The sequence below is a fragment of the Protobothrops mucrosquamatus genome, unplaced genomic scaffold (genome assembly GCF_001527695.2).
Source record: "Protobothrops mucrosquamatus isolate PMUCROS unplaced genomic scaffold, P.Mucros_1.0 scaffold2916, whole genome shotgun sequence".
NCBI lineage: Eukaryota > Metazoa > Chordata > Lepidosauria > Squamata > Viperidae > Protobothrops > Protobothrops mucrosquamatus.
The window spans coordinates 67275-80590 of record NW_015388942.1 but is presented as its reverse complement, the minus strand read 5'-3'; the positions used below and the strand labels follow the sequence as shown (position 1 = coordinate 80590).

The 13316-nt window shown below is 44.7% G+C and overlaps 1 protein-coding gene across 1 annotated transcript; it reads right to left on the bottom strand.

The window, feature by feature from the left end:
• Positions 1–10186: 10186 nt before the first annotated feature.
• Positions 10187–12265, bottom strand: LOC107296646 (zinc finger protein 345-like). Its single transcript, XM_029286111.1, has one exon. It carries the CDS (start codon positions 12263–12265, stop codon positions 10187–10189), a length of 2079 nt encoding a protein of 692 aa, XP_029141944.1.
• Positions 12266–13316: the final 1051 nt, after the last annotated feature.

Here is a 13316-nt window from a genome sequence, read left to right as displayed (position 1 = left end):
TCGCCACTTTTACAAAACAGGCTTGTTTCTTTCAATAAAGGAGAATATTTGTAGTTGAGGGTTGAAATGAGTGCTGCCTGAGCTTGGTTGCTTTCTTGCAGATGTTTCATTACCCAAACTAAGTAATATCAGTACTTTTCTTTGGTTAAATTTCTAAACCCTCTCAAGAGTATGTCAGCGGAGGTATAAGCAACGGTAATCCCTAGGGTTGCCAGGTCTGCTTCCAAAAAATAGCGGACAAGCGGGGGGGGGGGTTAAGTAGTAAAAAAAAGTAGACTGTACAGCTTTAGATTACGTACCATTTCATCATAAAGCTTTTGAATAAAAAAAAATGTCCACTATTTTGTGAAAAAAAAGTGAACATAATGTGAAAGAAGTGGACTGTCCACTCAAATAGTGGACACCTGGCAACCCTAGATCCCAAATACATGAATATTAGCCTCCCAACTAGTCACTCCGAGCCACCTACAACAAATAAGCAATTTCTGCTCCCCCCCTTTTCTTTAGGACAGTGATGGCGAACCTTTTAGAGACAGAGTGCCCAAACTGCCACCCAAAACCCACTTATGCATCATCGGGTGCCAGGTGGGTGTGGCCCACTGGGTGGCCGTGGTTGCGGTGGTAACAGCAGACTGGGTGGAGTTCAATCAATCAATTCCAACTTTGCAAGATCTTTTTTCCCATGAGAAGTTGAAATTGACTGATTGATTGAATCTTTTTTTTTTTGCACACGGCGGTGGAGGCCTAAAGCGAAAAGGTTTTATAAAACCCAGCTGAAGGCCTAGGACTGGGGCGACGGCGCGCGTGCCCACAGAGAGGGCTCTGAGTGCCGCCTCTGGCACCCGTGCCATAGGTTCGCCACCACTGCTTTAGGATTACATCAAATGCACCACCAGAATTCAACATCAATATTGTTCACAGTTGAAATCTGATCAAGGGAGCATTTCCCCCAAATTAGCACTAGAATTAATGGTGCTACTGTATGTATGTGAGCTAGCATGGCTGAAAAATGAGCACATTCAGTAACTAAGAATGTTCCTTGAATGTTGGAGAATGGAAGAGCGGAAGAGAACGGAGAATCCTGCTGCAACCCACAGTGGGAACATAGCTGTCATTCCAGCAAGCAATTATTTTGTGTCATCTCTGAGGAAAATTTTTGTAACTCCTAGCAAGGCAGTTTTCCCAGTGTGTTGCAATGAGAGCAGAAGCAATTCAATTTGCCTTCGAGTTTGGAGGAGGTGGACATCATGAAAAGAACAATCATCCCTGAAAACTAAAACCTGAAGATAACCTGAGAGCCCATATGTCCATCAACTTTTATCAAATATGATATTTCCAACCCAGGCAGATTTTCCAGCTGTTCTGTCTGACATGGGAAAAATATTCAGATGGAACCTCAAACCCAGAACTGGCAGTTTTATTAAATCAACAGGGACTGGATATGGACAATTTGGTTTTTAGGCCAGTCCTACTGGAACTAAATCTTTGGAAAGAATATTTGCTTTGATCCAGCCCCCACTCTTCCAATAGAATACAGACAGAAATAGATATGGTGGGTATTGCCTTTTCTTTCCTATTTGGATTAGGAAAAATATTGTTGGGAAAGGGGCCTTTTTAAAGAGTTTGGACCAACACCTCTGAAAGAAAACTTTTCCAAATCAATGGCAGCAATATTACTTACAGCATAAATGTCATTCCATTGTGTTTAATGTCAAAGTACATTCACGGAACTACCCATAAATTGGAACCATCACCTCTGATAGCATACATTTAATCCAGTGTTCATTTAGAGCATATTTTTCATATTTTTCAAGGGCAGGCTGCCCTTCACAAGACTCTACACCAAGTAAGGCAATCTGGGGATGTGGCAAAAAAGAGCTATCATATGGTACTACCACAGAATGTCACTCACCACCAGAGTTCAACATCAATATTGTTTCACAGTTGAAATCTGATCAGGGAAGGTTTGCCCCAAAATTAACACTAGAATTAACCAATGGTGCTATGTATGTGAGCTAGCATGGCTAAAATGGGGACAGAATAAAAGGCAGTTCTGAATTTTTCATTTGGCTCATATCTGACCAATTTTCCAGATGTTAAAAATGTTTTTGTACCACCTTGAGGAAAAGAAAAGATTCTTGCATAGCATTTTTAAAGCCATTTCCCAGAAGAGGAAACAGTGTAGGCCTCCTTCAGAACAAACATTCAGAAAGCTGAGGATTATTAACTACATATAATGCAGGCAAGATGTCCTGATAGCAAGAGGCTTCTTTAGGTAACTTGTTAATGTTTCTCAGCTTTAGAAACATTAGGATGCATGGATTTCAACTCTTACACTGGGAGAATTCTAGGAGTTGAAATCTACTTACAGTATTTAAAAGTGGCTGAAATTCAGAAACAATGAGGTAGACCAAGGCTAATTGTATCTTAGGATAAATCACATTTTGATTCAGGAGAGAAGAATTCTCTGTAAGCCAACTGAAAACAGAGTTGTTAAACAGGTTCTAGGAACAACAGCATTTATATTTATACAAGTCAAATATCACAATTGTTTCTGTTGCACAGTACACATGTTAAAGTCAGATCAGTGAAAGGGGACTGGGATGGTAATTGGACTTTATGGGTAAAAAACAATCTCACTGAAGTTAGTTTCATCTCCAAGTTGATTGATTTCTTTGTTGAACTGAGCAAAGATGCTCATTTCTTGTTCAATAGCTTGGATTCGATCCTCAATAGAAGACATGGTGTTCTGGACCTGATCCACAAGATTCTTTAACATATCCTGGTTGGTCAACACTATTTGCAGAGTTTCTTGATTCTTCTGAATAGCATCTACATAAGATAAGACACGTAAGTATGATCATTCTAAGAAGGAAAAGAAAAAGAAAATTCCACACCTTTGGTGACTTAGCCTATTACTGCCACAGTCCCTACAATGTTAGGGAGCCAAGATTTTTTTTGTTTAATCCAGAAAGGTTCTAATTTATTTCAATCATCACATCTGTAGGCTATTTCTGCTTACTTCCAGCAGTTCGATTCTCACTGGCTCAAGGTTGACTCAGCCTTCTCAGGTCAGTAAAATGAGGACCCAGATTTCTAGGGCAACATGCTGACTCTGTAACCACTTAGAGAAGGCTGTAAAGCACTATGGAGAAGTATTTAAGTCTAAGTGCTCTTGCTATTATATATATATCAATTAAAATTTATATTATTGATTATATATGTGTAGATTGTATGCTCATACAATCTTTGTATAATCACTCTGTACTCTGTACAATCACTCTACACAAAGATTTATGTTTTCTAGGAAAAGCACACGTCCCAAATCTGATGCTTCCTTCCAATGCATTGGATTACCATTGTCCCAGGTGAGACTAGGACAGTGATGGCAAACCTTTTAGAGACAGAGTGCCCAAACTGCAACCCAAACCCCACTTATTTATCGCAAAGTGCCAGGGCCGCATCAGCATTGTGGTGCCCTCAGGGGGGGCATGGGAGCGTGGCCCACTGGGTGGGCATGGCTGCAGTTGTCATGGCAGATTGGGTGGGCGTGGCTGGAGTGGGCATGGCCACCTCGATGTTGCTCATGGAGGGGATGCCTGCGGGGGCTGGGCAGGGTTGGGGGAGATCCAGGGGGTCTCTGGCGGATGGGACGATGGGCAGGAGGCCCAGCATAGATGGGGGGAGGCACGCAATCCTAGCTGGGACTGGGGGGCCATGGTGCTGATGAGGATCCGGCTTTCCCTGCTCGGGGTGGCCTTTGGCTTGCTCTACTATCACCTCTACTCAATCTTGCTAGCTGGCTGCTTCACCTCCTTTGTGCCTGGTGGGGCTGCTGCTCTGGGCAGCGGTGGCAGCCTAATGGACCTGCGCAAGCTGCTGGCAGCGGTGGCGTGCGTGCCCACAGAGAGAGCTCTGAGTGCCGCCTCTGGCACGCGTGCCATAGGTTCGCCACCACTGGACTAGGATATCAGACTAGATAACAGACTAAGAAAGAGTCAGGATGGACACAGCTCAGACCTCCAACTTATTGTTCAGTGGCATCTTGTCACTTACCATGCATGGCTTCTGGGTCCCACTGGCAACTGCTTGGCTGCATATCAGGGGTAGCTTTCACTGGTGATGCTCCCAAGAAGAGGGAAGGCAGATGTAGCTGGCTTTGTTGGGCCACCTCATTCAATGCTTCTTGATGGTTACTGCCTTTAACAAACAGTTTAAAAAGACATTTGTTCTCATTTTACTGGAACCAGTTTTCTTTTACCAAGTTTTAGTAGAATATTATAAATTACTTTTATTCATGAGCCCTTCCCGCCCCCCCATTTGCCAACTGGAAAATCAACTGTGGATTTTCTTAATGGGAAACTTGATTCATGGTCTTTCTGAATCACAGCTGAGGACAACCGTTTCTGAGCTTACCATGGGGCTTTGTTTTGGATAAGCTCAGGCTGAATGTGTTTAGCTTTGCTGCATACACCAGGGAAATATCAGGATATGCTCAACTCTGGCTAACTCAATTAGCTCAGCTTTCCAGGTTCATACAACCTATGGAAGTTATTAATAACACAGCTAGAGTTATCCAATTTCATTTTTTGTGTCCTGTGTCACCAAAATGAGACTGGATAATTTCTGCTTCAGAGTGTTGTGTGAACACAGCCATAAAACACTTTGCTGCCAGCGTTTCTTTCTCCATCCTGTCTTTGCAGGTATAAGATTAAAATAACAGGGGCACAATTTCAGGGTTTAAAGCTAAATGTGCAGAATATAAACAAATGGGGAGCGCATCCAGTTGAGGAAGACCAATACCGTATACAAACAGGCAAGTTGAAAATCAGCATTTACAAAATAACTTCGCCCTACTCTCCCCCCCCCATTATAAAACTTGTCCCTCAGATTATTTGCTCATGTGCAGAGTTCCTCCCTCACTACAAAGCCACCCCAAATTGCCCTTATCCAGGGCTTTTTTTCTCATAGAACGCCCAGAACGGAGTTCCGGCACCTTTTTTTTTTGGAAGGAACCTTGTAGGGTAGGCAAGGCCGGTTGTATAACGTGTGAGTTCCGGCACCTTTTTTTTCTTCAAAAAAAGCACTGCCCTTACCTATCTACAAATAAACCATACCCAGTTCCTAACATACTTCCTCGCCTGCTCGTATTTTAAATCTATTTTCTAGAAATTAAGCTTTAAGTTTAAGTCATATTTCATTCGTTTCACTGCAAATGACGGTCTCCCTTTTATCTATTTTTTTTTTAAACCAACTCTTAAGACATCTCTCTCACCCAATTCTACCCGCAAATCTTCTTTCAAAGTCATTGCACTTTCCACCAGCCTTGGCCCCACCTCCTCCACTCGCCGCCCTTCCATCCTCCTAACGCAGAGAGATCCGACCAGCAAGTAGCGTCGCTAACAGCTCGAACATTTATACACCACTCAGGTGCATTCATTCTATTACCGCTACCTGTGTGGGTTCCACTCAGGTCCGATTTGATTGTAACCAATCAGCTTCCAGCAATCTTTTCCCCGCCCAACTTTCTGAGAAACTCGGTTTCAATTCAGGGCTGAGTCCCCTGCCTTTCTTCTCGTTTATTAGTCGATTGTATAGAGATGCGAAGCGTTAGGAAATAATACGCTTACTTACTCAGGGTCGGGAAGAGAAATAATGTTGAGGGATTTTAAAAAGTATTATTATGGTCTACTCTAGGCTTTCCTAGAATTAGAAAAAAAAGAGGAAACCCTCAGGAGTACTGTCTTTCCGATTAACAATTTTTTACTAAAAGGCATAAACTCTTGATTTTTTTTTTCATCGACTAACATGGCGTGTTTAATACGAATATGTTTAAAATAAAGAAGGAAAAGTAGATTCGATTATTTTCACTTCAATCTCTTCTCAGTCCACCATCTTTCTGCTTAGGCTACAGTACTATCACGCAGGAAAAGTCCCCACTTAGCGCCTCCCCCCCAAAAAAAAACAGTTTGAAAACCCTAATCCTTCATCTTTGTGAAGGAATAGTTCAACGATGCCTCAACCATTATCTGTTCAGCAAGTGAAGCCTTTTACCTTTTATCTGGAGATAAAAACAAGTAATAGAAAAAAAGTCAAATTTGGATACATCAGCTTTTCTCAACCTGGAACTCTCGAGGTTGTGTCAATGATCATAATTCCAAAGTTAAGATCACATTTTTGGGATTAGAGATCCAACACATCTGGAAGGCATGAGGTAAAAATACTGAGTTAAGGCAAAGTAACTAAAAGAAACATATTAAACCACTGATACCTTTAACTCCAATTGTAGTTTCATTCTTTATTGTGGTCCACAGGCTTCAACAATAGTTAATATTAGAGTATAATTAAGTTATTTTTATACAAGTCTTTTAACTGAATTCCAATTCCAGATGGTGAAATTATTATTTTGTGATGTCTCTGCTGCAGGCATGCACATAATTGTATCTATTTTATCTGATATGAATTTTGAAGTTCCAGATTCATCAAATAAATCTCTTGCAGTGAATTCTGCAGTTCACGTATGTTTCTCATATTATTGTTTCAGCCTCATGTTAGAAGGTGGGGAATACAGTGACTATTAGGAACTGCTGGATAAACCAAAGAATATCCCAACCAAGTGGATAGGATTGATTGGCAGGTTCACACAACACACCTGACTAAAATGGAATTGGATAGCTCAAGGTGTTGTAGGAATCCACTCCCTGACTTAGCATGATTTATCAGGCCATCATTATATGATTGGTTGGGGAATTCCTGTTATTTGAATACAATTATATTTTGTTTATAATTCAAATAAAGGATTAAGGGGATTGTGAGAATGTAGTATCAGACTTTGAATTGGGCAAAAGAAAATACAGTTTTTTTTAAAAATAGTAAGTCTTCAGGATAGGAAGCTTTAATTTTCATTTTACAGATGGGGAACTGAGGCTAAAAGACAGTTAACAAACAACAATCATCTGGTGATTCTGCTGTTGAAGTGGGATTTGAACTTAAATCAGTTGGGTGCAAAAATAAATTCCAACTTTCTACTTTATCTGGTTATAGCATTTTTCTCCAAATGAGTGCTGTATGTCTAAAACAAAACATATTTACGAAATAAATGTGAGTTCCACAGACTTTAATGACAAATAAGCACCAGTAGAGCTGCAGCTGAAATTTCTTTGCAATCCCATGCAAAATTCATCAATTTTAAGTTGACTTCTGAGCCCTCTAAAATATTATTCTGTGTTGGAAATGAGAGAGGCAGGAACATTTATAAATTGATATTTGTAGCAACAGTTCTTATGCTTGATTCCACTGCTCTCCTCTCAATAAAATCCATCCATTCATTCATTCCATTTCTGTAACCACCCATCCCAGTCAATGACTCTGGGTGGCTTGCAGTTCAAAAAAATATATTACAATCAAAATACTAAAAACATTTTAAAACAAAAAAAAATAGAAACATCCAAAATAAATATATATAGCAGCCAAGACACTTGGCCAATTAGCAATAGGCCCTTAACACATTTGGTGCCTCAGGCTCAGGAACATAGCAAGGATTTTAGGGCCTATGAAAGGCTAACAGGGTTGGGGCCATTTTAATCTCCGAAGGGAAGATGGTTCATAGAACAGGGGCCACTGAAGAAAAACTCCATCTTCTAGTCCCCATCAGCTGTCGCTCTTTGGGTGACAGGATCTGCTGCATGCTGCTCAACCTGGTTCCATAAGTAGAGACTCTTGGAAAAAGGTGATGCCTCAGGTACCCCAGTACAAACCATATAGGCCTTTAAAGCTAATCACTGCAACGTGAACCCAGAAACACCGGCAACCAATGCAGTTCACGCAGAAATGGTGTAATGTGTGCTACATATCTGGCATCATTTACTACCCATACAGCCGCATTCTGCACCAGTTAAAGTTTCTGAGTGATCTTCAGGAGCAGCCCCATATAGAGTGTGTTACAGTAGTCTAAACAGAAGTTATAAGGACATGAGGTACTGTGAGCAGGGCCTTGTGAACTCTCAAGCTTCCTCCTTCCGTTATATATTCAAGATGGACAGTATTTAATATTTATTTGTTCTGTATATGTAGGGATGTACATATATGTACATGTATATGTACTGTATATGTACTATGTACATATGTTGTATATAGTATGTTTAGGTGCGTGTCATGTATGTGTTTCACTTTGAGAGCGGGCAACTAAATTTCATTTTTGATGTGTGCCGTTGTGCCCACAGTAAAAAAAATGACAATAAAGGTTATCTTATTTCTTATGGTGCACCATCTGAAGATGTACAATGGCCCTCTTAGCCACAGCTGCCACTTGTTCTTTCAGCAGGTGCCATGAATCCATAAGGACCCCCAAATTGCGGAGCAGGTCTGTCTGGGGTACTGCAACCCCAGACAGTGTAGCCTGCAAAAGGAAAGTGGGCATGGCAAATACCTCAGAAGGGACCCTCCCTAAGTCCTTGAGAGGTAAATGCAGGGGAGAAATATACTTTCAGACTTGTATGATTCCATTAATGTAACCTTACAATAAAGTAGAATCAGTTCATTCAGGCATGCTTCCTGCTTGGACTACCTTGCAAGCACCATTTTCCATCATTCTTGAGGATAGCAATAGTTTATGGGGTTTGAAACATCACTACGGGCTCCCATTATTGATCTACAGTAAATTATCTTGTTCAAGCTCGGCACCTTTGTCTTAGGCCAAACCTCCACGAGCCTCAGCCAGCATAGTAATCAGTCAGGATTGATAGGGACTTGTCAGTATAACTGGCTTGAGGTGATTCTCAGCAGCTTCTTGGGATCTCAAGCAGAAGTCTCTCTCCATCTAGAGATCAACTTTGGGACAATCTGCATGCAGCACAAATGCTGCCATGCAGAAGAGGAATCTGGTTTCAGATTTCCTTCCTTGCCTTGCAATAAGATGCTACCAGAAAGAGGACACTGAGTCTCAAAGCTCTCCAACTTTAGGCAGGCTAAATGCTTCAGGTGTGTTTTCTGCAGCTTCTTCAGATTGTGGTGCAACGCCAGGTAAACTTTGGATGCCTTAACAAGGTAGCTGGGACATCTTGCCTGTAAGTAAATGGCTCCTCATGTACAGCACCAGCACCCTATTTCTGGTATGCTTCCCCTTAATCCAGTGGTTCTCAACCTGTGGGTCGGGAACCCATTTGAGGTCGATCGACCATTTCACGGGGGTCGCCAAGCAAGGCTGTCCGCCATTTTTTTTGTCCGCCATTTTTTCCCCCTTTTCCGGCGGGTGCCTTACCTCCCTTGGGCTGGGCCAGCTGGTGGTTGGCCTGCTCTGTCTCTGCCGCTTGCCAGCTACGCCTCGGCTGGTGCAGGGGGCGGAACCACGCATGCGCGGCGCTCCCGGGCAGGGAAAGTCCTCGACTTACGACCAGCTGGGTAGTCCTCAACTTACGACCGGTTTAGTCCTCGACTTACGACCGGTTTAGTCCTCAACTTACGACCGGTTTAGTCCTCGACTTACGACCGGTTGGGGTCGCGGCATTAAAAAGGTTGAGAACCACTGCCTTAATCATATTCATTAGGTAAAGAAGGAGCTTATAGCTTTTGTCAGCTGGCTGCTGCCTTAAACTTTCCCCCCACCAAATTATGGTAATAAGCCAGTTCAAAACATCAGTAAAAGCAGCAGTACTCTCTCAATAGAAAGAGGGCTTATCTGTAGCTCTGGGTTGAACTGTGGCGTTCTTGGTGTTCTCCGAGCGTGGGTGTTTGCTTGCAGACATTTCATTACCCAACTAGGTTAAAAAAACATAGGTAACATCACAGGTTTGTTTGCAGACCTTTCACTATCCAACTATCATCGATGAAGTTACCTAGTTGGGTTAGGAAAGGTCCATAAGCAAGGACTAAGCTCAGAGAGCGCCAAGGACTCTAACAACAGAGTTCTATCACTTCAGAAGGGAGAAGATCCAGGGATTATTGCAACTCTTGAGCATGCCTCATATCAAAAGCTCCAGACCCGTGTAAACCTCCCTCAGAAGAACATAAATATGGCTTCCTTCTCTTTTAGGATAGCAACTACACGTAGGTTTCCATTCCAACCAGTGCAAACTAGCAATCCTTGGCTCCCATGGGACAAAATTAGCACTCTGCCCAATTTGTCGAGTGAGGGGGGAAAATCATTGCTTCTTCCAGCCCATCCACCCCACAAAATTGTCTTGAGCTGCTAGGATATTGGGGGAGGTGGCGGCCATCCCTCTTGCGGGTAAGGGGATGCCCATCTACAGCTGTTTTCCCCTAACCTCCATGGATCTGGAGGTAAAAATCCCTTCCCACCCCAGCTCCGCAGTCCTCCCGCTGAGACAGCGTTGGGGATGAAGCCCTGGAAAGGCGGTGGGGCCTCGGGCCAGGTGGGGATGCTGTTCCTGTCCCCCTCACTCCACCAGGAGGGCATGAGAGAAAGAGGAGGGTCAGGAACAACGGGAAGCAGCCCTTTGGGGTGCTTAGTCTCGGTTGAAACAGAGGTGTCCTTCTGGCCTTCAGGTTGTCCTTTGGGGAGCCCCTCTGCCGCATGAGTGTGCTGATGGCGGTTGCGGTGCGAGCTGCGGCTGAAACACTTCCCACACTCCGAGCACGGGTAGGGCTTCTCGCCCGTGTGGACCCTCAGGTGCCGCTCCAGGTGGGAGACGAAGCCAAAGCTCTTTCCGCAGACGGTGCAGTCGTAAGGTTTCTCGCCCCGGTGAGCCCGCTGGTGCGTGAGCAGCTGTGCCCCGGCCACAAATCGCTTCCCACACTCCTTGCACTTGTGAGGCTTCCCGCTCGAGTGTGTCCGTTGGTGCTGCAAGAGCGTGGAGCTGACGCTGAAGCTCTTCCCACATTCACCGCAGTGGTAGGGTTTCTCTCCCGTGTGGATTCTCTGGTGGCGGTCCAGGTGGGAACTGACGCTGAAGCACTTCCCACAGTCACCACACTGGTAGGGCTTCTCCCCCGTGTGGATCCGCTGGTGTCTTTCCAGGTGGGAGCTCCAGCTGAAACTTTTCCCACAGTCAGGGCACCGATAACGCTTGCTCCCGGGCACGTGGGATTTCTGGTGCTTGACTAAGGAGGCCAGTTCCCTGTAGGTTTTCCCACATTCGGCACACTTGTGGGGCCGGTCGGGAGCGTGCACACGCTGGTGCCTTTCCAAATGGGAGCTGACGCTGAATGTTTTCCCACAGTCTCCACACTGAAAGGGCCTCTCTCCTGTGTGGGTCCGCTTGTGCTTGATCAGGGCCGAGCACCAGCTGAAGTTCTTCCCACACTCCAGACACTGATATGGCTTCTCTCCAGTGTGGATCCGCTGGTGCTTCACCAGAGACGAACTCTGGCCAAATCCTTTCCCACAGTCGGAGCATTTAAAGGGCTTCTCGGTAGACATTGGCAGGGAGGAAGGAGGTGGAGGTGGCTGCGGGACCACCCTCTTCCGGTTACATTCTGTGCATTTGGTGGGGTCCCTACTCCGGGCTGGAGATTCCTGGAGGTGGTGGAGGGTGGCCGCACTGAGGTAGTAGCTTTTGCCACAATCTGTACACTGGTGTGGCTTCTCCCCCGTATGGATTCTCTGGTGCCTGTAAAGGTGGGAACTGCGGCTGAAACGCTTCCCACAGTCGGGGCACTCGTAGGGCCTCTCTCCCGTGTGGATCCGCTGGTGTCTCTCTAGGTGAGAGGTGAAGCTGAAACTTTTCCCGCAATCGGGGCACTCGTAGGGCTTCTGTCCCAGATGTTTCCTCTGGTGAGCCACCAAGTTGGCCCCGAGTGCGAAGCCCTTCCCACAGTCCTCACACTGGTAGGGCTTGTCGTTGGCGTGAATCCTCTGGTGCTGGACCAGGGTGGAGCTAACACTGAAACTCTTCCCACACTCTTTGCACTGATACGGCTTCTCCCCGGTGTGGATACGCCGATGCCTCTCCAGGTGTGATCCAACACTGAAGGCCTTGCCGCACTCCTTGCATTGGAAGGGTTTCTCTCCGGTGTGGATCCGCCGGTGCCTCTCCAGGTGCGAGGTCCAGCTGAAGCTTTTCCCGCATTCCTCACACTTGTACGGTTTGTCACTTGCGTGGCCTTTCTGGTGCGTGGCCAGGGCCTCGGCCTCAGAGAAACTTTTATCACACTGGTCACACCTGTGGGGTCTTTTGTCCAGATGCAGCTTCTGGTGGCGGAGAAGATTGGACTTCTGGCTGAAGTTTTTGCCACACTCTGTGCATTGGTGGTTCTTGCCATGTGCTGGTGGTTTTCTAAGGGACACCTGAGAATCGGAAGCCACCATGGTCTGTGGGAGGGGTTTGTCTTGCTGCTCCTTTCCTTCGGTTAGGGAGCCCCTCGGCTCAGTCCCTGATGGTTGGTTCTCGGCCTCCATTGGATTCCTCTCTAGGACATCCCCCTTTTGTAGATTTGTTTTGCTAGGAATTACTTCCGGAGGAATAGGTTCATTCCTTCCTCTCAATCTTTCCCCTGAGGAGATAAATATTGCAGAGATGACTTGAAAGCCATCCTTTCCCAGAAGCCATTAAATAGAAGGTTGCTATAACCTTATTTCAACATGTATTTGCATTAAACATTTTATATTTTCACCTTACGTTCTATGTGTATCAGCAAAGCCTACGCTAAGTTGGTAACATGTTGGCAACAATTGTCTTGGTTTGCAAGACACACTCTTGATTAAAGAGCCTATCTTTGGTAGTATATATGAGCAAACTTGAGATAAAATGTCCCTGTTGTTGCCTCTCTGACATACAGGCAAAATCTGCTAAAACTGACCGGTACAGGTAGTCCTTGACTTATGACCACAATTGAGCCCAAAATTTCTGTTGCTAAGTGAGACATTTGTTAAATGAGTTTTGCCCTATTTTACAACCTTTCTTGCCTCAGCTTGTTGAGTGAATCACTGCAGTTGATAAGTTAGTCACTCAGTTGTTAAGTGAATCTGGCCTCCGCACTGATTTTGCTTGCGAGAAGGTCCCAAAAGGGGATCACATGACCCCGGGACGCTGCAACGGTCATAAATGTGAACCAGCTGCCAAGCATCTCAATTTTGATCACGTGATCCTGGGGATGTTGCAACAGTCGTAACTCTGAAAAACGGCCATAAGTCACTTTTTTCAGTGCCGTTGTAACTTTGAACGGTCACTAAATGAACTGTTGTAAGTTGAGGACTACCTATATGGGATCACGTTGTCGATTTGGAGACTGAAAAGTTGGTATTTTTCCATGGCACTTCTTTCACTTATCAGAAGACAAGCTCTGAAGAACATGCTTGCTCATAACTTTGAAAACATTTTTATTAAACTTGATGAACTCTGTTTATTGTTATTTGGAAC

Excerpts from the sequence above, each read along its gene's own strand:
- LOC107296646 (XM_029286111.1), bottom strand. The coding sequence starts at position 12,265 with ATGGTGGCTTCCGATTCTCAGGTGTCCCTTAGAAAACCACCAGCACAT.